Raw genomic sequence first — 25,933 nt, 5'->3', positions numbered from 1 at the left:
CACTTGGTGGCAGTTCTGTTTCATTTGTCAATAATTCATTGCTTCTTCATTATGTATTTATGATACCATTATGTAGGCTGAATCATGTCTGATGTCATTTTGAGATTAAATGTTCAAGAAATAATTTCACGCCTATATTTGAACTTTGGGAAATAGGTTTCCAGGTGTTTTCACCTCATCACTGAGATGCCTGTCCTTCCATGGGTTTTCCGTAGAGACTGGATATGGATTCTTGACACAGAACAAAGGCGACACAAACACTTCTGCCCGGTGTTGGCAACAGACCTCTGGGCTGTTTGGTTAGTTGCCTGGATGCACCCTGTACAGGTTCTCTTTGTTCATCTGGCAACAGCTGCTTTGTTTCCTATATTTCTTTTTCACTGTAACTGAACTAATGTTAAAGACAGAAACTTTTCTTCTGAACTCTTGTACACAAGTTTTAAAATTAATACTGTTCAGAACAATGGAAAACTTCTGAACTAGAATCTACCAATCATGAAAATATTGCGACAATCTCAAAAATCAACTAGAAAACTAAATTGCTTGACATTATAATAATAATATTGCTTCCTTTGAATTTACAGCAAAATCTCATCATTAATAGTACATCTTCAGTTCAGAACTGTTTCTCATAATTCTGAAATAGACAAATAGATTAGGCTAGCTTACTTCTATTCCAGCACTGTGGTGGGGAGTATTGTAAAATAAATGAAATTGAGGAAAAGTTTACCTGCTGACCATCACGTTAAACTAACAAGAAGAGTTAAGAGTTAGGGCTCTGATGATGGATAGATCTGTGCATTTAAATCCTAGCTCCACCCCTATGATCTCTGTGGTTTGGGTGTGAGGTGACAAGAAATAACAGAGACCATTTAATGGGCACGTATCCTGTGCCAAGTGATTTGTTAAGAACTTGACTTACCTTATCTCATGAAATCCTTACCACAACTTTGAGGTAGTTAATAACATTATTCTAATTTTTAGGATGAGGAAATCAAGGCTTAGGTTAAATAACCATAAAGATCACAGTTTAAAAAGAAACAAAACTTTCCTACAACTCAACAACAAAAAATCCAGTCACTTTAATAAACAGCCAAAGGACTTGAACAGACATTCCTCCAAAGAAGATATACAAATGGCCAACAAGCACAAGCTCAATATCACTGATCATTAGGGAAATGCAAATCAAAACCACAATGGGATACCAATTCACACTCAGGAGAATGGCTATAATAAAAAATAAATAAATAAATAACAAGTGTTGGCAAGGATATGAGGAAATTGGAACCCTTATGAATTGCTGGTGAGAATGCAAAATGGTGCAGCGGAAATGGAAAACAGTACAGCGGTTCCGCAAAAAATTAAACAAAGAATTACCATATAACCCAGCAATCCCACTTCTGAGTATATACACAAAATAACTGAAAGCAGAGACTTGAACAAAGATTTTTACATCCATGTTCATAGCAGCATTACCCACAACAGCCAAAAAGTAGAAACAACTCAAATGTCCATCGACAGACAAATGGATAAACACAATGTGGTACAGACATACAATGGAATGTTATTCAGCCTTAAAAAGAAAGGAAGTTCTAACACACGCTACAACACGGATGAACCTCAAGGACATTATACTAAGTGAAATAAGCCAGGCACCAAAAAAACACTATTGTATGATTCCACTTATATAAGGTACCTAGAATAGCCAAATTCATCGAGACAGAAAATAGAACGGTGGTAGCCAGGGGCAGAGAGTGGGGGGGGAGTAGATGGGAATTGGTGTTTAATAGGTATAGAGTTTCAGTTTGAGGAGATGACAAAGTTCTGGAGCTAGACAGTGGTGATGGTTGTACTACAATGTGAATGTACTTAATGCCACTCAACTGTACACTTAAAAATGGTTAAAAAGGTAGATTTTATATTATGTATATTTTACCACAATTCAAAAATGAAACAGGACAAATATTTTTAACCCCTCACTTCCCCCTAGAGACCCAAAAATATCCCACCTAGTAAGGTTGGAGGGGCATATCCCTCCGCCTCTGAGAAAAGTTGTACACGTTAGCAGAGGGATTAGTAAATTCATGAGTAGCAATTTATCTTTAATAAATTTAATAAGGCAAGTACGTATTCTGCTAATGTTAGCACTTCCCTCAGAGCAAATTACCTTGCTATCAGAATTGTTCCATCAATGAATTATTTATTCAAAACATCATTAAATAAATATTACAAGATTCTATGTCCCTGAGTCATAAAGATTAAAGTTGGTGTGCTGAACAAAGAAATAGATTACTAATTCATTCATTTTCCTAAGACCTAGGTACCGTTTTTATTTATGTGACCAAATTGTACCTGCAAAACAACAGAAATGCCAAACTAGGAGATACATTTCTATTACTTCCTGTTTCAATGCTCGAAATGAGTAGAACATTCCAATAATTGCCCAATTTTTGTCTTGAAAAGACTCTGAGCACTGTATACAATACTGTATACATTCATTATTAAAAATAATTTTTTAGAAATCATATCATATTCATGTGATACCATAATGACAAATACACCACCCCCAAAACAAAGAAAAGACCAAGATGAAGGCGTTTGCTGTGAACCTAATTCAGCCTCCACGTAGGCTGTGTTCTAAAGGTCTGAGTTACTCTAGGGGAGGCTGTGCAGGGAGAAGAGGAAGGGCCCTGAGAGGCGTGGAATTCACTTTATTTCACAGCAATGATTTGTAAGTCTTAAGATTCCTGAGAGCTTTACTTTTTTATTTATTTATTTTTTGGAGAGCTTTATTTTTGAAACTTAAACTTTTATTCTCTGTATTGGTCTCTAAAATTCATTCTGCGATGCATTTCATCCACACTGATTTTAGTCATTATCCACTACGTTTGTGAGAAATCTAGGCACAAGACCAACTGTGAGCATCCTCTCCTCCCTGGTCTACTCTCTGACTGTTTTTCACGGGGTACCCTCCTGCACAAGCAAGGGCGCCTCCTGAGGAAGGGGCAAGGCCGATGCCGTTGGGGACCAACCTCTATTCACCGTGCTTGCCTTTCCAAAGGCTCACCTTTCACTTGCACACATTTGCAGACTAGAACAAAAGAGGGTATTTATATTCTCCTTGTTTGCCACAAGTTTCCTAAGAAGAAAATGCAGAAGAATAGAAACCCAACAGAGTACGAGGGGATTTTTTGGGAAGAAAAATACAAAGTTGTCAAAACAATAATGTCATAAAGACAAAATATTGAATGGCTTCAAAAAGTAACAGAAGAAAAATAAGACATATGGCCTTTAAGAACAACACTAAGATTTTTTAAAATTATGCATGAGAGAGAAGGAAAATAAGACATATGGACTTGAAAAACAGTATCAAAATTTAAAAATATTCTGCGTGAAGTCAGAAAGTGTTATAGTTAATGACAAACACATGAAGGCCAGAATTCAGTTTATAGACAAGGAAGTGTGTCTACGTTTTTTTCTCTGTAATGAGGATATCATGTTAAGCATATTCAGTTACACTGTCATTCATTAACCTGGGATTATTCTCTGCAAAGAAATGATCAAGGAATTCAAAGTCCAATTCTAGAAATTCAAGCCAGTCTTATTTTATCTTTCAGAAAGAAAGAAAGAATCCAGTGAAACCTAGATTGGAAAAAAAAAAAAAGGAACAAATCTGGGGGTAAATGCGTGGTGGTAGAGGCAATAAAAGGTGCTGTTCCATTCCTGGAAGTCTGATATCAAGCAGAACAGTAACATCGTATTTCGTTTTTCTCAAGTATACCTATTTTATTGAATGCTTCTTGTAATTCTTCCAGCTCCTCCCGAGAAATGGTAGTGGTGCTGTTTTCCATCTTTGGACAGGAAAGACTACCTTCAGGTCTTTAAATCTAGAAAAAGCAATGTAATAAAAAGAACATTAGCCTTTAGGAAGCATTGATCTCAGCAACACGGAGTACACAGGCAGTGAAATATCCAGCAGAAATCCCCCAAGAGGTCTCACCAACAAAGAACAAACAGTAATAGACCCCCAGTACTGCCCTGTGACAGCACAGGTCGGCCAGACAGTAACAGACTCAGAAGGGGAAGAAGTGCTGTTTTCACACCCTGTTCTTGTAAGAGGTGTAGACATTTCTTAACAGCCTGCGTAATTTTCATTTACATTCTACCCCACCTCTTTAGTGAAATAAGCATTTCAAGTCTGAGAAGAGTATAGCACTTATAAATATAAAGGATGTAGTCAGAAAGTAAAACTTTAAGGTATGAATAATGTCCACAAAAAGAATAAAGTAAGTTAGAATCGGATCATGTTGGGATGGAGTTTGTGGCTTTACTGTTGAGCTTTACGACATTTAACAATGGCCACCTCCTTTCCCTTTTCCTGTGCGACGTTATTCCCAGATCCGTGGGGCCCTTCTTATTCCAAGCATGTGAGACAAACTGAAAAGAAAAACTTACGTAAAACCAGGTTGTAACAAAAGTAAACAGGTGGTATTCACTGTAGAAAGTAACTGGTAACAAGTGCTCAAAACAGAAAATTTAAATTATCCATAATCCTACAATCCAGAAATACCAACCAGTATCCTTCTGTTATCCGTATCTTTCTGGTCTACTTTTCAAGCACACCTGTACCTTTTCCATGGGTGCAAAATGTGGTATACTATAATTTTTTTGTACCAATACATTGTATGTTTCCATGTTCTTTATCAACATCATATTTAATAGCCCCATATTAATACATCATAACTTATTTGGTAAATCCCTTGTTTCACGGTATTTGCATTGCTTCCAATTTTGCATTATAAATGATGCTGCAATGAACATCCTTGTAGATAAATCTCTGTACATATCCATGTTGATTTCTGTAAGATAAGTATCTCAAGGTGGAATTACTTACATTTTTAAGGCTTCTGATCTGGAGCAGGGCAACTCTTATTTTTAAAATCACTTAGTGGTTTGGCTAAAGCTGAAAATGAATACAAACTGTGTTGTATTCCTCCTACATACACTTCACTACATTAGAGAGTTAATATGTATTTCAGAAAATAAGTGAAAATGAGTGTTTTATAAGACAAGAACTGAAGCTAAGTAGGAAATTCTTTTTTTAAACACTTACATAGGAGGTTCTACATCATCCCTGAACGTTTCTAGCTTTTAAGGGAAGCACATCATTTTTGAAATAATCTATTAAGATTTTTTACTAATCATTTAAAAATCATATTAAATTGTAAGAAGCGCTCTAAGACTATAGGTCATTTGTCGTTTGTGATCTGTATACCAACTTGTTTAGGACTTTTGATGTTCTTTCACAATGACAGTTTTTTATCTCTTACAGTTATTCTGGGGCCTGGTTCTAACTAAATGTGTAATTACATCTTTTGGTTTTAAAAATATATATACCATTGAACTCAATCCCATTCACAATCGCAACGAAAAGAATAAAATACCTTGGGATAAACTTAACCAAGGAAGTGAAAGATTTATACAATGAAAACTACAAGACTTTCTTGAAAGAAATTGACGACAACATGAAGAGATGGAAAGACATTCCATGCACATGGATTGGAAGAATAAACATAGTTAAAATGTCCATACTACCTAAAGCAATCTACAGATTCAACACTATCCCAATCAGAATCCCAAGGACATTCTTTACAGAAATTGAACAAAGAATCCTAAAATTCATATGGGGCAGCAAAAGACTGCAAATCGCTAAAGCAATCCTGAGTAAGAAAAACAAAGCTGGGGGCATCACAATCCCCAATTTCAAAACATACTACAAAGCTACAGTGATCAAAACAGCATGGTACTGGTACAAAAACAGGTGCACAGATCAATGGAACAGAACTGAAAGTCCAGACATAAAACCACACATCTATGGACAGCTAATCTTTGACAAAGGAGCTGAGGGCCTACAATGGAGAAAAGAAAGTCTCTTCAACAAATGGTGCTGGGAAAACTGGACAGCCACATGCAAAAGAATGAAAATCGACCATTCTTTTTTACCATTCACAAAAATAAACTCAAAATGGATCAAAGACCTAAAGATTAGGCCTGAAACAATAAGTCTTCTAGAAGAGAATATAGGCAGTACACTCTTTGACATCAGTCTCAAAAGAATCTTTTCGGACACTATAACTCCTCAGATGAGGGAATCAATAGAAAGAATAAACAAATGGGACTTCATCAGACTAAAGAGCTTCTTCAAGGCAAGGGAAAACAGGATTGAAACAAAAAAACAGCCCACTAATTGGGAAAAAATATTTACAAGCTACTTATCCGACAAAGGATTAATATCCATAATATACAAAGAACTCACACAGCTTAACAACAAAAAAACAAACAATCCGATCAAAAAACGGGCAGAGGACATGAACAGACATTTCTCCAAAGAAGATATAAGTATGGCCAATAGACACATGAAAAGATGCTCATCATCACTAATCATTAGGGAAATGCAAATCAAAACTACACTAAGATATCACCTTACACCCGTTAGATTGGCAAAAATATCCAAAACCAAAAGTGACAAATGTTGGAGAGGTTGTGGAGAAAAAGGAACCCTCATACACTGTTGGTGGGAATGCACACTAGTGCAGCCACTATGGAAAACAGTATGGAGATTCCTCAAAAAGTTAAAAATAGAAATACCCTATGACCCAGCCATCCCACTACTGGGTATCTATCCTAAGAACCTGAAATCAGCAATCCCAAGAATCCCATGCACCCCCATGTTCATCAGAGCATTATTTACAATAGCCAAGACGTGGAACCAACCTAAATGCCCAGAAACTGATGACTGGATAAAGAAGATACAGTATACATACACAATGGAATACTACTCAGCCATAAAAAAGGACCAAGTTGTTCCATTCACATCAACATGGATGGACCTTGAGGGTATTATGTTAAGCTAAATAAGCCAGACAGAGAAAGACGAACTCTATATGACCCCACTTATAGGTGGAAGTTAACATATAGACATGGAGAACCGATCGGTGGTTACCAGGGAAAAGGGGGTGTGGGGGGAGGGCACAAAGGGTGAAGTGGTGTACCCACAACATTACTAACAATAATGTACAACTGAAATCTCACAAGGTTGTAATCTAGTATAATCTTAATAAAAAAAATATATATATATATACCATTACCCACTATTACTTATACACTGCTTAAAAAAATTTTTTTTGAAGAGCTCAAGTCAGTGGAGTAAGAAAAAGGGGTAAATGGAATTCATCTTGTTCCTCAGATGCAGTTTCTTACATGTTAGCATTAAATATTCACATTGTACTGAATTCTCACTTTTAGCATCTTTTACTGTATTGTGTTGAATGAAATTACACAGTCCTTTTAGGATTTTTAAGCATAATCCTCCACGTCTGCAAAATGCTAATTCTGTGGTGGCTGGCTTTGAGTCTCTGTGGTTTCGGTCACCCTGCATATCCTTTCCCATATTCAAACTGGCTTCTAGCCCTTGCCTCAAATTTTAAAAATAGTGGTCCAATTTTAGCATTGCATTCTACAGAAAGGCTGCAAATTAACGGTCCTTGTGTTGACCTTGCATTTGAAATGATAATATACCTGGGGTTCTATTCTTTGCTCATGCCTGTTCAAATCTGTCATTTGTTAATTGCATAAAATATTTTTATTCTCACAAAATCAGGCAAAACCAGCACATAAACTTACTGAAAAAGCAATTTACCCATAAAATATTATGTTTCTTATTTTTAAAGCTCTGTTTTTTAATAAATATAAAGAAGCTGAGTTTCAAGTCCCTTGGCATTTAAATGAAACAAACAGAAAAATACAGGACAATCTTCAAGATATTTTCTTAAAAGAACAAAGCAAGGTGCAGAAGAGCAATATGGTGGGGAAGGGGCGCTCTATCAGTCGTATGTTTATAAAACGTTTCCAGAAGGATACAAGGTAACAGCGACTGCCTCTCATCGGGGAAATGCGGGATTGGAGGCGGAGTGGGAAAGGGGCTTACTTTTCATTACATACTTTTTTTTCTCCATTTTTTTAAACTATAAACCTACCAAAACCAAAAATAACTGAAAAACAACAGAGGCAATTGCAGTAAAACATTGAAAAAAATAAAATAAATACCAGTGGTCTGGAGGTACACATTGAATACTGATAGATAATAAGATTAATATATACAGTACCTATATCTAGATGTTACAATTTTAAATAAGAGCACCTATATTTCCTTACAAAGTAAAATACTATGATTAAAATAGTAAAATAATTTACAGCTTCCCACAAAGGCATGAAGATTTAGCAGTAGAGGAGGTAACGGAACCTCTTTTACAAATATAGACTCATGCATAAATATGTAGTATTGATATTTTTCCAAATATTTGTAAAATTATGAAAATGTTAGGATTCTTCAAAGACCAGGGACAGTATATGATGTACCTTATCAGGGATTCTTACATAGCAAAAGAAAGTTCTTGGGAGCAACATCTACTGTTGGCTAAGAAAAGACAGTTGTTTGATTTGACAGATCAAAGACTGTTCTAGTTATATGATCCCCAAATAAACTGCTTATCATGATGTTTTTCAATGAAAAGAAAAATGCTTCCGCTACAAAAATACAGCACTGACTTTTAAAAAATTTATGGAAGAGAATGTTTATCATCAATTAAAATTTCAAGACAGTATGTAATATTTTAGAAGAAAGGCCCACCAACCCTCTAACTAGGGGTTATAAGGTTTCTTTTTCTTACTAGCCCCACACTTAGATAATTAATGTGCCATGCACTGTCCTAAGTGCCTTGTGTCCATTCTCATTTATTCCTCACCACTCCATGAGGTAGGTCCCGTCCCCATTTTGGCAACTAAGAAGGGAATGCTTCATGAAACTGAGTAACCTACTCAAGGTCTCAAAGCGAAAATCAGAACTAAGCTGTGGCAGATCCCGACTCCGTCTCAGGGTTCTGTCTCAGGTCATTCTAGGCCAGGATGCTCTGCAGTCTCCCAATACATTCTGATATCAAGCCACATAAACATCTAAATATGTATTTGCCTAATAATTATATAATAATTTACATAATACATGAAGCAGAGATTATACATTTGAGAAATAAGAGATGGCGTTTTAAAAGAAATCAGCCCCTGTAAAATTCTTTGCAAAGTTTCAAGGAAAAAATTCTAGCTAGATCAGCTCATATTTATCAAGCACATAACTTGAGTCATGAAACGCTCTAGAATACACCAATACTAGAATTCACTTTGCAGTTTTAGAAATGAAGAACACATCACTTAACCAGCACCAAACACTTGGCCCTGAGGCACACATTCCTGGATGCCTGAGACAGGCAGGTGCCTGAGACAGCTCAGATGGGCTAGTTTTCCAAAGTCAGCCGTTAAAGAGGCAGGCCAGAGGTGGCCAGGATCACTGACCAGAGACCCACTAACACGGTCGGTTATGCTAAATTCTGTAGATAAATACAGCTCCCTGTGAATTTTGACATGTGCTCTATATTTCTGCAATAATTCCAACACTGCTTTCCTCCCCCACTTTTTTTTTTTTTTTTTTTTAAGCGCATATCATTTTAAGTGGAACCTTCTTTGACCAGTTAAGGCCTTTTTTTCCCCTCTCCTAATCCTCAAGTGTACCCTGACACAACCAAATATATATTTGGAAAGTTAAGGAAGTATATTCTAAAAATGAACTTCTCAATTCAGATGAAATTGGATCCGATCTTTCATCCTCCCTCAAATTTCTAACTTCCTTGAGCCTTTAAAAGCTTTACCAAAATTAGTCTAAGCAGCCCTTTATGACTGGCAGGATCTACAGGCCTCCTCAGAACAGTTTCAGAGAAAAAGGCATTAGGAACAAGCCTGAGACCATGCCTTTCTACCAGGCCTAAAGCTGCCAGCTGGGAGGGACCAAAGCTGTCTCCACCGGCACCTTGTGGCTTCCTGGCTCTTCTGCTCTCCCTCCCCCGACAGCGGCCCTCGCCTGAGTCACTGGAGACTGAGTGGAGGCAGCCACTGATCCAGGTCAGGCAGCCTTCCCCCTGGGCCCATCCTCCACAATTCCCTTCTTCCCTCACTCCCTCTTCTCCAGTAATAGAAAAAATAACGGCAAACATTTCCTGAGGGCTTTCACTGGGCCCGCATTGTGCTAACCTGCTCACACACAGGAGCTCACTAGGCTTTTATCTGCTCTTCTACTGATGGAATGAGCATCCCTTCAAGTGTAAACTTGAGGCCTACAGAGATTAGGTCACCTGCCCAAGGAAGAGAGCAAAATAAGATTCAAGATCAAATCTGTTTCCAGGGCCCAAGCTCTCAATTCTACATGCAGTTCAATTAACATCCCTATTCCCACATGGCCAGCATCAGAGCAGTTTCAAAGAAAGGACTGATGACTACTTCACACTTCAGTATGAATGACTAACACACCCTTAAAGCGTTCAGTATTCCACTCATATTTATATTTTAAGGGCAAATGCCTGTTTTCTTTGGTAGAATGATGGATAAATACATTATTGTTTAATCAAGAGACTATACATCGGTAAAATAAATGAACTACATCTGTTTCTCAAAACACAGTAAATAGAAAAAGCAAACTGCTAAAAGAGACATACAGTATACTATTTACTGTAAATTACAAAAACACAAAATACTATATTTTTTATGCTGCCATACATATGTAGTAAAGCTTGAAAACACATGGAAAAGACACAAAAAATTCAGAATAGTGTTTGTCTACAGAGAGGGAGGCGGGGCACAGATGGGGGCTGGAGCTGGATCTATTGTTTTTTTTTAAAAGATCGATTTGAAGCATTTTTGGCAAAATTTTAACATCTGTTCCATCTGAGCAGTAAGTACATGGATACCAATTATATTGTTTCTGTACTTTTCAGTATTTTTTGTTTTAAGTAATTCATAATATAAACATTCTTTTATTCTTTTTTTTTTTAGGAAGATTAGCCCTGGGCTAACATCTGCTGCCAATCCTCCTCTTTTTGCTGAGGAAGACTGGCCCTGAGCTAACATCCATGCCCATCTTCCTCCACTTTATATGTGGGACGCCTATCACAGGATGGCTTTTGCCAAGCAGTGCCATGTCCGCACCTGGGATCTGAACCGGTGAACCCTGAGCCGCCGAAGTGGAACGTGTGAACTTAACCACTGCACCACTGGGCCGGCCCCAAAATTCTTTTATTCTTAAAGAGAAAAAGGATACTTCTTAATCCAAAGCAATGCACCACTAATTAAAGAAACTCAAGATAGTAGAAATAATAAATAAAATAATAAAGATGATATAAGAATATGCTTTGAACAGGAATTTCCCACAGCCCCTCAAGGTTTGCAGAAATGTTTTTAAAGTACTTCAATCTTGAACAATCAAAACAGTTAATATTGTTGTGGCAGAATAATTTATTGAGATATCAAATTGTGTTTATTCTTCATCCTCCCTCCCAGTTAAAGCAATAACTACCTCCTGTCTTAGGGATTCTAGCAGCACAGAAAGCAAAACCAGCCTGGAATCTGTGGTTTGCTCAGTTTGGGTAGAAGCACAAACTTTCTTAGGGCTTACTCAGGCTGGGTGTCCCAGGAATGGGGCGGCAGGAGGAGGGCACCTCTGAGAAGCCGCTAGATGAGGGAGACAGAGAGGGAGAGATTATCCCAATGGGGACGGAGGGCAATCTGTGAATGCCAGCAAGGGAGACCGCTGCCCCAGGGGTGGCAGAGATGAGGGACAGGCAAGGTGAGGCAGAACCTCCGCTGGAGGGATCCAAGGACCGAGCCAACAGGTGTTTCCCAGGTAGCCATTGAGGACCGATGACCAAGGAGAGAAGAGCTTTCTCAAGCCTTAGTTCTGCACTGGACCTCAGGACAACAGAGGCTGAGGGGTAGACTCCAGCTGCCCAGGAAAGACTCGACGGTATCTGGGAAAGATGAGGCGTCTCAGTCAAAATAAAGCTGCTCTAAAGAACATAAAGAAGTACCTGACTTTTATGGGAAAAGCTGTGATATTGTTTCTCTGGAGAACTGACTAGGATCAGAGTTTCCAGAGAATTTCCATATCTCGTGTCCTCCTCCCCTTCTTCACAGACTATTCTCATATCTCCCACCACAACTGTCCTCTTTTCCTGTTACTTCCTATTTTCAGTTCTCCAATATAAGTTTAAAGATTGCAAGGCCACTGGAATAAATCACTATGTGCCCACGCTACATACCAGCCTGGACTGCCCTTTGAACAGAGCAAGTTATTAAATGGGTACGAGATAATTCAAAATTTGCCTGAGCATCCTTCTGTACTGACAGAATTGAGCTCAGCTTTTTCACTCACTTTACAAGAGGCAGCTAGGCCAGGTAACTTTTCCCAAAAAATGATCTATTTGATTGCCAAGAGCCTGGATTTTCCAAACCCCAAACTATTTAGCAAAGGTAATTGTTATAAAGATTTAACTTTATTCTCAAATAAGAAAAACAACTTCCTAAGTGCCTGCACAATCCGAGAGGCCATAATTAGGCGCCATTTTGAAGAGGGAGATGACGTATAACACACCTGGGATGAAGTGACACTTGGTTCCAATCTGACTCATTTGTGACCTCTTAAAGGGAGGCCTGTCCCTGGCCGCCATTCCCTGCGTGTCCTTGACTCCCTCCCACCTGTGTTGGACAGGATCGCCTCCGTCTTTACCTTGGCTCTTAGGCACCATTCAGCACACATACATTAATTTATTCTTGATTATGTGTTGCCGTGTAATAGTCATATTTTGCTATTTTATTCTCAGTCTCCTTCCTAACGTCACTGCTTGCTCTTTGGAGGTAAAAGATACACATTTTCTTCTTTTTATGTTTCCTTATTGCATTATGTATGTGGGGAAAGTTTAGTAAAATTTATTAACAGTGATATTTCTCTTCACAGGGGAGGGACAGTACTGGGTAAAAAAAAAAAAGGAGCAAACAAAACAACGGTCTGTGGCAAATGGGCCACCAACAGATGCGTGAAGAGATTAAGAGAAAGTTTCCACACCTTACAACCAGTTCTCTTCATTCACTATTCATTCAGCAAGTTAGTGAGCGCCTGTTCACTATGCCAAGTTTTAGGGGCACAAAGACTAATTTGATGACATTCAAATTTTTGAATCCACAGGGCTACAGCTGGTGTTTTTTCTAAAACTTTCAAAATAATTTTTGTCAACTTTTTCCTAATCCTTTCACAAAGGAGTAAATACTATGGCCTCGGTTCTTCCCTAGATGAATGTTTTAAGAGCTGATGCTCTTGTGCAAACACCACATACATAAACAAGGAAACCTACTGGCAAAGCAGAGAAGCAGAGAGGACTCACCTCCCTTCCCCGCCTCACTGCATGGGCCACCACCACGGTCATCTCTATGAGCAGCCCCACTTCCGGTCATCATACTCCTGTGCATTTGTACACCTGGGCACTGACTTGGGGGTTGGTTTTTTGAGCATTCAGTGGCTGCTAGAGTTGCCAGCAAAGCCTTTCTACATCTATTTACCTAACAGCCCCAATACATAGCCCTAGTAACAGAGTTTAAATTGATTCATCAAGTATTCAACAAATACGTACTATTTGACCGGACTAAGCATGGAGATTTAAAGATGAATAATTAGTCTCTTCTAGAACTACACTCAACATAACGCTGACCAGGTTCAACTATAAATGCCTGAGAAGTTTAATTAAAACTGATTTTTTGGTAAGTGATATAAAGTAATCTTAGGATTATTTCTCTTTGATAAAGAAATTAGAATCATCCCTAATTCATTTGCTGTTTAAATCTGGATTTAAAGAAAGCTCTTTGTATACTATATCTCATTTATTCTATGGGTCGTTCAGTATATATCATATATGATTCTGGGTTGGAAGTTTCTGGGCTAATTGTAGCCAAGACAACTGCAGCATATGGGATGGCAATATGAGAAAGAAGCTAAAGTGTGTGTGTGTGCGCGCGCATATGTATGCACACAAGCACATGCATACTTACGCATTTAAGAGAAAACAAGAATAAGAGAGACAGAGACCAAAGACTTTTGAAGAAAACAGAAGCAGAAGTTTTTGGAAAAGCATTTAGCATGTGAAGGGTTCACGGCGTGGCAAAACTCTTCATCAAAGCAAAGTGCAAGTTGTAGGAGAGCATGACCCAAACCAGAATACCAACATAAAAGCATGTGGTGAGTCAACAAGTATTTTGAGTTCAGAAATGGACCCACACACACAAAAAAATTATATAGAAGGACTTAGAAAGAATAACTCTCCCAAGGAAAGACAACATATTGAAATGGCAGCTGTTGGCACAACTCTGTCCTTTGCTACACTTTGTGTGCGGGATTCAGTCACCCAACCACAGAGGTTCAAATGTTATCTGACTTGTGCAAGTGAACAAATGGGTATGAAGAGTTAGAGTTGCTTACTGAATGGTAAAATCAGCATGTAAAAAAAAAGCGTTCCTTCTCACAAGGCCCTTACTCCAGAGCTCTCCCCATGACCCCTGACTAACACCAAATAGGTGCCTATTCAGTTTTGAAACCCAAACACTTAAAGTTGTAAGTGCAGAGGTGATGAAGGGATGGCCCAGGCAGAGAGGGGCAACGTGTAAAGCTTGCCTCCCATTCTGTGCCCTCAGCTCCACTCAGACGAGTGCACTGATGGATCCACCACACTTCCAATGGTCCCGGCACGGTTCCTCCACTGCAGCCTGTCCAAGGGGTAGGAAAGTCTTCGCCCCTTTGTTAGCCAAGCCAAGGTTTGTAATTTTTTTTAGTTTAGAAATAGGAAATTGCATTAAATATATACATAAACGACATAAAGCAGAGTTTATTGATCAAAGCTTAGGTGAAGAGTATCTATAGAAGACTCTGACTGGAACCATCTGGAGGTATGGAAGAAAGGGGAGGATTTAGTCCTCAGTGCCTTCCTGAAGCCTCAGACTCTCTCTAAACTCAACATTAAATGAATATAGCTAACTTGAAGAGGAGCAAATTACAATCTATGAAGTGGGAATCAGTTCTTCTCAGGACCTGCTGATCAATGATGCCACATGGCCTCAAGCTCATCAACACTCCCATTGCATAGCCCATGAAAATTCTTCCTGGTCCCTGAAGTCCTGGATGAGCAAAGAGGCCCCGATATCTGACTCCCCAGCCTTCATCCTTTCTTTTCCTGATGTGTCCATGATGTCAGCGGGGCTCTGAAAGGGGAAGCCACTGCTGGATTCCAATGGACCACTGTCAAAAGGAACCAGGCCCAAGGTTGCCAAATCTTCTGATTTTAAAAGGGAAGACAGAAATCCATATTTTTATCTGAAATTTTATTTTTAAATTTGGCAAACAATTTGAATTATCACAGAGTACCATGTGTGTGAGACTAGAATTCTGTTCCATTAATTTTGGTTCCTCACCTCCCTGATTCTAAGTTACTTCCCTTGGCCTCCCAAGAGGCCTTGGTGGAAATGCTGTGAGTTTCTTTAGAAACACTCCCGTCAAATCAGCTCATTCTAAGGGCCAAAAGAAAACATTTTGTCTCTTAATGTGTCAAAACAAAACCCAACCTCAGTCATGCACCACTCACCACATCCCTGATCTCAATGAGGGGCATTTCCAAGTGTCAGCTCCTCAGAGAGAAGGGGGGCCAGCAGGTCAGGAGGCGTTAACACAGATTCCTAGCTCAGGTAACTGGATCTGCCCACCATCCCGGGATCTTTTTCTTCTCATTCATTATTTATGCTCCATCTACTCTCCCCCGCCTCAGTCCACTTTAGGACTGTTCTGGCTCTCTGAGAAAATTCAGCACACAAGTGTTACCCAGGGAAGGTTGCAACATCCTCACCACCTCAAGTATAATTTCCTCAACATGTTTTGTTTTCTTCTCTAGCAACTATTTCCCTTCTTCTGGTAACAGGACTAATTTTAGTTGTGGCGTTCCACTCATTCCCTATAATCCATCTGTGCCATTTGAGTGAAGCTCCAGGTCCAAAGCAATCAGCACATCGTATTCTCTGCCCTCCGTGATTCGGTTTAGGAAGAGGGATATAACCCAATTGGAGTCAACAAGACATAAGAAGACTTTTGTGGAACTTTCTGTAATGAGACTCTCACACACGCCCCTGGGTCAGTATTCATGAGGAAAGAGAGGCTGGAGCAGCTGCAGCCATCTTGCCTCCAGAAGGAGAGGACTCTGGGCTGAGAATGAAACCAAAACCAACATGGCAGAAAGCAGGGCCAATGGGTGAAGAGAAAACACGACCAGGCAGGCTTGAGTCCTGAAGTCCACTGTGCTAAAGCCTTTATACTTTTTTGATTACTTGAAACAATATTTTTTAAAAGCCAGTTAAACTGGGTTTCTATTGCTTGCAACAGAGTCCAAACTAATATAACAAGAGCAATACCAGACATAATTTAGAAAAAGAAAACGGAAGGGGGGGGGTCAATTCCTCAAAGGATAAGGAGTATTTTGACATTCTGAATTGGGAAAGAAAATTAACCATAATCATATTTTCTGAAGAAGTTTACACCTAGATAGGAAGCATTATTTTTGTCATAATTTATATTTTATCGTCACCACAGCTAATCCCAGAAATTCAGAGAAGCAGTGAACTACAGGTACTCCCACGGCAATCAGCAGTGATGGAGATGACGTTCACAGCCTCAAGGCCTCCGGGCCTACACCTTCTTTGCATCTTTTTTCCCTTCCCTTTATCCAGAAAGATTCTTCCCATTTCTCTCTTAACCATCTCTAGCTACAGGTGACAAACTGAGTAGTAATATATTATGAGAAATGGCAGGTCTCTCTGGTTTGAGGAAGGGCGGGACAATCTAGCTGCAATAATAAATATTCAAAGTCAACAAATCATTAAAATCAGGAAATTACTAATGCACTGCAGGTAGAGAGAAAAAAAAGTAATGTATCCAATCCCTGAGAGTAAAAAAAACGATAATTCCAAGATGTTTGCAGGTTTATCCAAGAGCCCACAAAAGACAGGCACCCCCAAGCATCAAGTCCCTGTAAGTTAGTTCAATTTCCAAAGGGGTACTCATCCCAGACTTCAGTAGGTCCCCTACTATAACTGGCTGTGTGTTGCAGTAATGTGCTTCCACAGTACAAAGGGAACAAGAAAGAGGCATGGCAGACAGGAATTCAGGAATGAATGAGGTTGAAAAAACAAAACTCTCCATCCATTCTTGTAATAGCATTTTCACACATGATCAGATATCTAAGGCACTACGGCTTCTCAAAGAAAATTGGCCTGAAATAAACTTTAAGTAGGAACATTAGAAATGATAGATTTCTTTATCAAATCTATTTGCTGCTTTTATTGTTGTTTCGGACTTCCAGTTCACAATAATTTCATGAGATGTCACTATACCGCTGATCAAAGTTACCCAAGCTGCCTAATTATTCTCTATTTCTAAATTCTAGAGGAAGAAAACATTCCAAAAGCTGATGTCTCCCACAACTAAATTTTCTCTTGTCTTTTTTTTTCCTTTAAACTATCTTGAAACAATTTCCTTCATCAGATTATGGCCTCTACAATTTCAGCTAAACCTATGCCTCCAGACTCTACTCCTTCCCTGTTAACAATTCCTGTTTCCCCCTACACCCAGAGAAAGGCCTTCTCTTTCTCCTGAGGCCTCTTCCTGATTGCCTCATAACTTTCCTTCACGTCATTTCCTGTCCCTAGTAACTCCATTCTCCCACATCCAAATCTTCACCTGCTCTGAAAGCACAGCTTAAATTCCATCATGAATTTCCTCATTGCTCTCATTTCATTTCAGCACGTTTATTGAGAACATCTAAGGTGCTAGGTGTTGTACCAAGTGTTCGAGACAATCAAATGGTGACTAACAGGCAAACCTGGCTCTCAATTTACAATCACAGATGACAGTAATGGCAAACAAATGAGCCTCCTTCACCCACTGCAGACGTCACTCACCAGTCACAGCTCTTTCCCACTGAGCCTTGAGTTGCCTCAGTATCCCCTTCTCAACATGGCCCCCCACACAGCCCCTACTGGAGGGCCAGATCTCAAAATGAGCTGGACTATCACCTCCAGAACCACAATACAAGCTAGAATGAAATAAGCAGGAAAGGAAGAATCTTCTGACTGGAAGATTCAAGGCAGACTTTACAGAGGAGGTACCATTTGAGCTGGACCTTGAAAAAGGAACAGGCAGAGAGAGAAGGATGCAAGTCCCAGCTAAGGGAGAAAATTCCTACTGGTCTCCCCACAGAGCACTCAGTCTGACAAAATGGAGTTCTTAACTAAGTATCTATACTGTATTATAGCATCCAATCACCTTGTAATTTTTAATTATAGAAGAAATGTAAGATATACCATTCCCTCAAGAAATTTTAAAATTTCAAGGGGTGATAAGATCATGCAATACAACAAACACTTAGTTAAAAACTCCACGTTTAATCTCTTGGTGACAATGATGGTGAGTGATCTTATTCAAAAAGTGTCACCCATTTGAAAGTCTTTAATTTTTCTGTTAGTCCTTTTGCCTATTAGTAATTTCCATCTTTGATATACGAAAAATAACCCCTGGCTTCTCCAAAGACTGCATGCCACACCTTGGATTTGGAGCAGGCCAATGCTGGCCAGCCTAAAGACTCTTCCTTTTTCCATTCAAATAGGTCAACAATTCACTTCTTATGCACCTCAGAAAACAAGTGATATTCTCACTCGAAGCCATATTTTCTAAGGAAAAATTTTTTATGACTTCCCAGACTCTTGGCTTCATCTGTGACCCCTTACCTACAGACAATGGAAACATTTAATCTACCTACTTGGTATTTGTGCCAGTTAAGGCATTTTCATTGTAAGCAACAAAAACTGACTCCAGCAAAATCTGCCAAAAAAGGAATGCACTGGAAGGGCACTGGGGGTTGGCTCAAAGAATCAAGGGAGGGCTGAACAAGCAGGCTCTGGAAGGACTGGTGCCAGGCAGCTCTACGGAGCTTCACAGTGGAAACCATGAGGTGCCACTTGAGCGTGCTGTCTCCAGATGCCTCAACAACCACCATCTGTGGCTGACGGCCTAATGTCCAGGATGTCAGCAGAGCTCAGGCCACAGGTTCATCCCTGTGGTCAGGGGATACCAGCAAGCCAAGATCTAAGGTTGTAGAGAATCTCTTTGCCCTAGGTTCACCTGCCTCCTGCACAGGCCTATGTTTGCATGAAACAAAGACAAAAGTTTTGTCTGACTCCCAAGCAAATGCAAGCATGGCAGCCTAACAGTCTTCTCCTGACCTGAACTCATCTCACCCAGTCAAAAGCAGCTGACGGTCATATAAACAAGACTCAGAAAATCTCCCCCAAACTCTCCACACGAAAAACACAAAACACAGCACCACAGTGGCAGAACAAAGAAGCTAAGGGGGACTTCTCTTATCCCTTTAACAATAATGAACATTCATGGGTGCTCACCGTAGGTCAAGCGCTGTTCTAAGTGGTACATACATGGTCTCATTTAATCCTCACAGCAACTCTGTGAGGTTGGTAATATTACAAATTCCCATTTTACAGCTAAAGAAACGAAGACCAAAACTTCACAACAAGTGGCAGAGCAGAGTTCCAAGCCGAGGGAGTTTGCCAAGTCCTGACCTTTAATTATATACTGCCTTCATAGTGGTGGTCTCCATACATCCCCTTCCATCCCTGTATCTCAAGTTAGACACCCTGTGACCATTTCCTGTTAGAAGCTGCCTGAGAACCTGACTTTCCAGTACAGAACACTTAGGGTGAAGTGTGACACAGTGTGATCTGTCTTCACAGAAACTCGGGGAATCGATGGAAGGATTTAAATGAGATTTGTGAGAATGATTGGAATTATTTTACATCACTTTGGGTTTTTTTTGCCTCTCCAAAAGTACCTTGTTCCTGTTTTTTATGTATTATTTAGTCACAGGAAATGATACATTAGGGAGATAACTGCCCAGATTGTAACTGCCTAAAATGCCAAACATCTCACTCACAACGAATGCCTCAACACCGACACCAAAGAGCTGTCAGAGGAGAGGAAGCCGTGAGCCATCTCCAAGTGCTCTGGAATAACCTGGGCATTACTTCCTAGTTTATAACCCCCTTTTCCCCATTTCCAGCCAAGAATTTCTATGTAATGATTCACAGCAATGCAGACATTCTGGTCCAACTTGTGTCCAAGTGAGCAGAGGAGTCCCACCCAGGGCGCTTCCGAGTCAGGGTTTGAACGTTAACCTCCAAAACACACATTGGTTTAAACTTGAAGTTTTTCACTTTTTATGTAGATAAATTAAAAGTGTTTTCAGGAGTTGAAACTCTGAGGTACTTTATTTTACAACCTACAGAATCCAACTCTGACCCTCTTTAATAACTGGCAAAGGAAGGAATTACCATATACAGGAGTGTTTTTTCAATGATCATAGAAAACCTTCCTAAAATCTTGAGTTTCTATAAATTATGGATAAAAATCATTAGTATCAAAAAATGATATTTTTAAACAATTGCAAAGAATGCCTTATAACAAAGAAGTAACAACTATCAAACTATTGCCACAGTTTTCTTAGAGAGTAAAACCAGTTAACAAATCTCTAGTTTTATCATTCTTTTAACAGTCTGCATGCTATCTCTGAAGGATTCTACCAGCCAAACATAACAGGTTAGAGTTTTTTCCTACTCACAAGAGATGGATGCCCTCTTACCACAACTAGACATTTGCCCCAAAACTGTGAGTATCTGTACCTTTTGCTATTGGAGCACAAAAAGAAGCAGTATACACTACCAGCTCTGGAAATTTTCTCTCTCTAGAATCTTGGGATCAATAACAGCACTTTATGTTTATCCAGCATTTTATACTTCCCAAGGCAGGTCCACTCCATTACCTCATTATTAGACATAGGTATCCCAATAAAGAAATTAAGACACAATGAAGCTTAATGATTTATAACATTTATAAAATCCAGTCCACACTTCTCACTCTACAGATGAGAGAACTGGTATCTAGACTAAGGGGCAAAATGATACACTCAGAGTTCCAGAACATGTCTTTGACAATGCTGGGTAAGAGTATTTACATCAAAAGAGAACTCAAAGTAAAAACCACTAAAGAAAAATATAGTCAAAATTAAGACACACAGGCATTGATGTTTATATGCCATGGGTTATAGAGCTTTAGAAATAAAAGAAGAAATTAACATAAGCAAAACTACTGTAGGAGATGGTAACTGGTGACAGCTTAATTAGTCAAAAGCAAATAAGGAACCAGAAAATTTGAATAAAATTAACGTTGTAAAGGTATAAAATTTCTACAGCTCTCAGATTATATTCCGTATTTTCCTGAATTAAATCAAAGTAAGCTCAAAATGATCACTTGAGAAGACCAACATTAGTTATTACATAGATCCTGCTCCTCTCTCTGAGCTATACCAGGAGCCCAGAGCTTATATGAGAAGAGGAACAATGGGGAAGACTCCTTTTGTCATCAGTGAACAAAACAGATGCTTCCCCATCCCAGCCCATGTCAATCTTCTGGCCCCAGAAATGAAGTGGGAAATCAGCAAGGGCAGGTCCACATTCCCATCTCAAGGCACAGGAGTTGAAACCTCAGGCCCTGAACACAGCAGAAAGCTGGAAGTGGGACATAAAGCCAGAAACCAAGAAGGGGCAAGCGTCTCTGTAAAGAGGGACGCTCATCATGGACTATGGAGAGTAAAAAGGCACCTATGAGAAATCAGACCCCAAATTGAACCTGGGTGTGAGTGTGGGGCCTGAATTCACATCACCCCACTGCAGGAACCCAAGAAACCAATGAAACCATATGGATCTGGCAGAGGCAGAAGTCAAATGGCCCCATACGAAGACCTCCACCATCTAGTTTACACTGAATTCCAACTGAAGAAAATGCTCTGAAGATGAGCTCACAGACAAAAATTACAAATCATATAAGAACCCATCACCAAGGAAGTCAGTAAGAGAGTTCCAAACTGGGAATCAGGAAAGAGATTTTTGAAATAAGTATGTCTGAAATGTTCAGAGATAAAAGAAGGAATTCATTCATAAGTAAAAAACAGGACATTAAAAAAGAAAAGAAAGTATATTTAAAAAAATGAATAGGAGGTACTACACATAAAAATGATAACAGGAGCTATTTTGGGGGTGAGGGTCGTGAGATTATGGATGATTTAATTTTTTCTATATAGTTGTATATCTTTCACAATGACCATATATTACCTTTATAACACACAAGAGATGAAGAAAAAAAGTGAAGATTCCCATTTCGCCATTCCTACATGACACTTAAAAATGATTTTGAAAAATGGAAGGGATAAACCTTGATGTATGAGAATAAATCCAAAGGGGTATCTAAGAGAATCCCTCTACAAACTAGCCAAACCCACATCATCGGACACACCCCCACCCACACCACACGCTCCAGTCATACTGGGCGATCAACAGATCCTGCGCATGTTAGTGCTTCCTTAATACCAACCTCCACACACGTCTTGTCCTAGAATTACCTTCATCCTCTCCTCACCCTGCAAATGCCAGGATTCCAGATCCAGGTCAAACACCATTCCCCCATGAGGTCTTCCTCAACTCCCTCAGACCAAGCAGCTGTGTCCCTCAGTAACAACGCCAAAGAAAGTCATTCAACACTCTGCTTAATGCCATTCTGCACACCGTATCTTGTGTCCATCCTCCTTCCATCAAGGACTATGCATTTTGGAATATAGGAAACACCTTTTCTCGGATCATCTCTGAATACTGAGTGTGCAATACATTGCCTACCCATAGATGATGTTTGATAACAATTTGTTGTATGAATGCAAGTGAAGAAAATCATTAAAACCCTACCAAACATAAGCTCAGGGGAATCACCTGAACAGTGTAGTTTTTCTCCCTCAGTCTCAGAGAAGTGAATTAAATTCATCTACCCACTGTTTGCTTACATTCTCTTGAACAATTGCCATCAAAAATACTGTTGGCCTGGGCCAGCCCTGTGGCCTAGTGGTTGAGTTCAGTGAGCTCAGCATCAGTGGGCCAGGTTCAGTTCCTGGGCATGGACCTACACTACTCGTTGGTGGCCATGCTGTGGCAGCAACCCACATACAAAATAGAGGAAGACTGGCAGAGAGGTTCGCTCAGGGAAAATTTTCCCCAGCAAAAAAAAAAGAAAAAAAACTATTGGCAGAGTCTTTCATTTTTCGGGCCTTGTATTGTTTCCTATCTCTGACGTACCATGTTATGTAATACAATCATTTTATCTTCCCCATGCTATAAAATTCTCCCAGCTAATTTTAATCAATACCTTACATCATTTTCAATGAGTAGTCTGTAGCACACATGTTTTTTCTAGGCTTCCTTGGGCACTGGAAATACATATAGAAAGAATAACATAAAATGACTCAATTCCATTACAGATAAGTAGATTATGACTGCTCAGTGTTCAAAAATATATTGAGATATAAAAGAAATATTAGATTTATACTCTGTATTCAAAAAGTTTAAATTCATTCAGCCAATATTTACTGAGGACCAACCAGACACTTAGCCCAACACCAAGTGCGGTGAAGGGCATCAAGATGTTTTAAACCTGGTCCAGGCATTCCAGGAACTTACAGACTAGTTGGGGGATGTAAGAAACACAAACAGTAAGTTAAATAGCCATGTTAATGTTATGCGTGTAATCAATAACATTCAGCAAAAAAAAATGTTGAAAGACGTTAAGATCATCTGTAAGATGTTACAAGAGGTATCACAGGGTAGATGGTGTGGTCTGGACACAAAGAAGGAAGAGAGGAGGGAGAAGCTTCTGAATACAAACGACCCAGAAAGTGTTCCAGGGAGAAGAGGGAACTGGGGAGAGACAAAGTGTTATCTCAAGCATAACGGGTGAAATTGCTGAATGGTCACTTTCTGTTTTATAACCCCCCTACTCCACACCCTCCACTATTCAACTACTAAACCAGGAGGATTTGAAGGGGAGTCAGGGTCTGAATGAAGGGGCACTGCAGAGACCACAGACCAAGTAGGAATGCAGACATCAGCAGGGGACTAGACAGGAACTGTGTCTCAGCAGAAGCCACCATCAGAGCAACAGCCCTGAACTAAATTCCTCACCCTCACACCCATGCCATGAAATGATGAGATTTCCGAAACTGAGTTCAGCCTTAAAGGACTGAGTTCTACCCTGTATGACTAGAAAAGTTTTCCACTATGTGGGTACTGATGATAGAAACTACGTTGTTGTAGAAAAATAAAGACGTTTCCTACATGCCTAAATTTTGAGGCCTGAGAATTCAACCTTGCTACAGAGGTTTAAAAAATCAAATACAGGGGCACGCCTGGTGGCATAGTGGTTAAGTTCGTGTGCTCTGCTTTGGCAGCCTGGGGTTTGCAGGTTCGGATCCTGGGCGCAGACCTACACATCACTCAAGCCATGCTGTAGCAGCATCTCACATACAAAACAGAGGAAGACTGGCAAGGATGTTAGCTCAGGGACAATCTTCCTCAAAGGAAAAAAAAAAAAAAAAGAGGAAGATTGGCAACAGATGTTGGCTCAGGGCCAAACTCCCTCATTCCAAAAGAAAAAAAAAACAAATATAATACTGCGTGCTCTATCATTACATTCCAAAATGAGCCTCAAAGACACAGATGATATGGCTAGAATTTAACACATATACTCAACACCACACCCAGACAGTCTTTTTAAAGCAGGCATGGTTCTGCCAGCCCTGAAATATCACTGTGTCCCTAAGTTCCAAAGACATTGCTCACAGCCCAGTTAAGTATGCCATGGGTTGTGGTCGATACCAACCCCTCCAGTCAGCATTTCTGCCCTAACCCAGAGCAGCAGCCCCAGCCTTCCATCTCAGCACCCTGTGCCTCTTGCCTTCCACTGAGCTTTGAAACCTGACAATTCCAGGATGCACTGCCGGCTTTACATCTCACCAGCTGCGCAATCTTGGGTATCTCACCTCTCTGGACCTCACCTGTAGTGCTGGAAGTAATAATACCCACCTCATAGGGTTGTCAGGATCAGATGGGAGAGCCTATGCAAAAGGTCAGGCACTAATTTATTGCCTCTTCCAGGGAATTATAAGCTTAAAACTACTTTCCTAATCGTAGACTAAAAAGCTCTATTCTCTTTAAAGGAATTTCAGAATCTCAGGTGAAGCGGGAAGACAGGGAGGACGGTTGAGGGAGAGAGGTGTCCTGGCCTCCTATATTCACACTGGATAGACTAATTGTATCCAACCAGATATTCTGATGAGGCTGGCCAGCCTCTCTGGGAACGGTGACAGCAGGAGGGTGAGGGAGGGAAAAAGAATGGAGAAAGACAGAGTTTGTGCATTTAAAACAGCTCCGTATGTTATATACCTAGAGATGTCTGGAATTATGTTTACCTATGGATAAAAAGTAACAGCACAGTGATAGGATTTTGGATAACCTTTAACTTTCTCTTTTGTTGTTCTTTTGTATTTAATTCTATATACTGAACACATACACACATGAAAACTACAGTTAACTTTTTGGACTACACTTACATAGGCTTTTCATATGTTTTTTAAATATAATTTACATACAAAACTATTTACTTTTAAATATTGCGTTGTAAGTCTTTCCCCAAGATATTACAACTTTTCATGAACATATTTTCTAAACTATACAATTATTTTTAACAGCTTTAAGGTATAATTTACATACACTAAACTGCACATATTTAAAGCACAAAATTTGAAAAGTTTTGACACACTATACACACCTGAAACCATCTCTATAATCAAGACAGTGAACATAACACCCCCATGAGTTTCCTCAGCCTCCTTTGTAATGCCTCACTCCCCTCTCTCCCTGTTCCCAGGCAACCACTAATGGGTTTAATGTCACTATAGATTAGTTTGCATTTTCTAGAGTTTTCCATAAATAGAATCATGCATACATACTCTTTTCTTCTGGCTTC

The 25,933-nt window shown here is 39.6% G+C and overlaps 1 protein-coding gene across 4 annotated transcripts in view; it reads right to left on the bottom strand.

Moving 5' to 3' along the window:
* The window catches only part of PLS1 (plastin 1), a 107,546-nt gene that overhangs the window by 45,552 nt on the left and 36,061 nt on the right, over positions 1 to 25,933 (bottom strand). For all 4 annotated transcript variants that reach the window (XM_001493516.7, XM_070238277.1, XM_070238276.1 and 1 more), the window contains exon 2: positions 3,782 to 3,887. In XM_001493516.7, the coding sequence (XP_001493566.1) occupies positions 3,782 to 3,851 (70 nt within the window). In that variant the 5' untranslated portion in view covers positions 3,852 to 3,887. The remainder of the gene's footprint in view (positions 1 to 3,781; positions 3,888 to 25,933) is intronic.

This window comes from Equus caballus, chromosome 16 (genome assembly GCF_041296265.1).
Source record: "Equus caballus isolate H_3958 breed thoroughbred chromosome 16, TB-T2T, whole genome shotgun sequence".
In the NCBI taxonomy this organism is placed as follows: Eukaryota; Metazoa; Chordata; class Mammalia; order Perissodactyla; family Equidae; genus Equus; species Equus caballus.
Note: the sequence above shows the minus strand (reverse complement) of the source record. Positions and strands in the feature narration are given on the sequence as shown.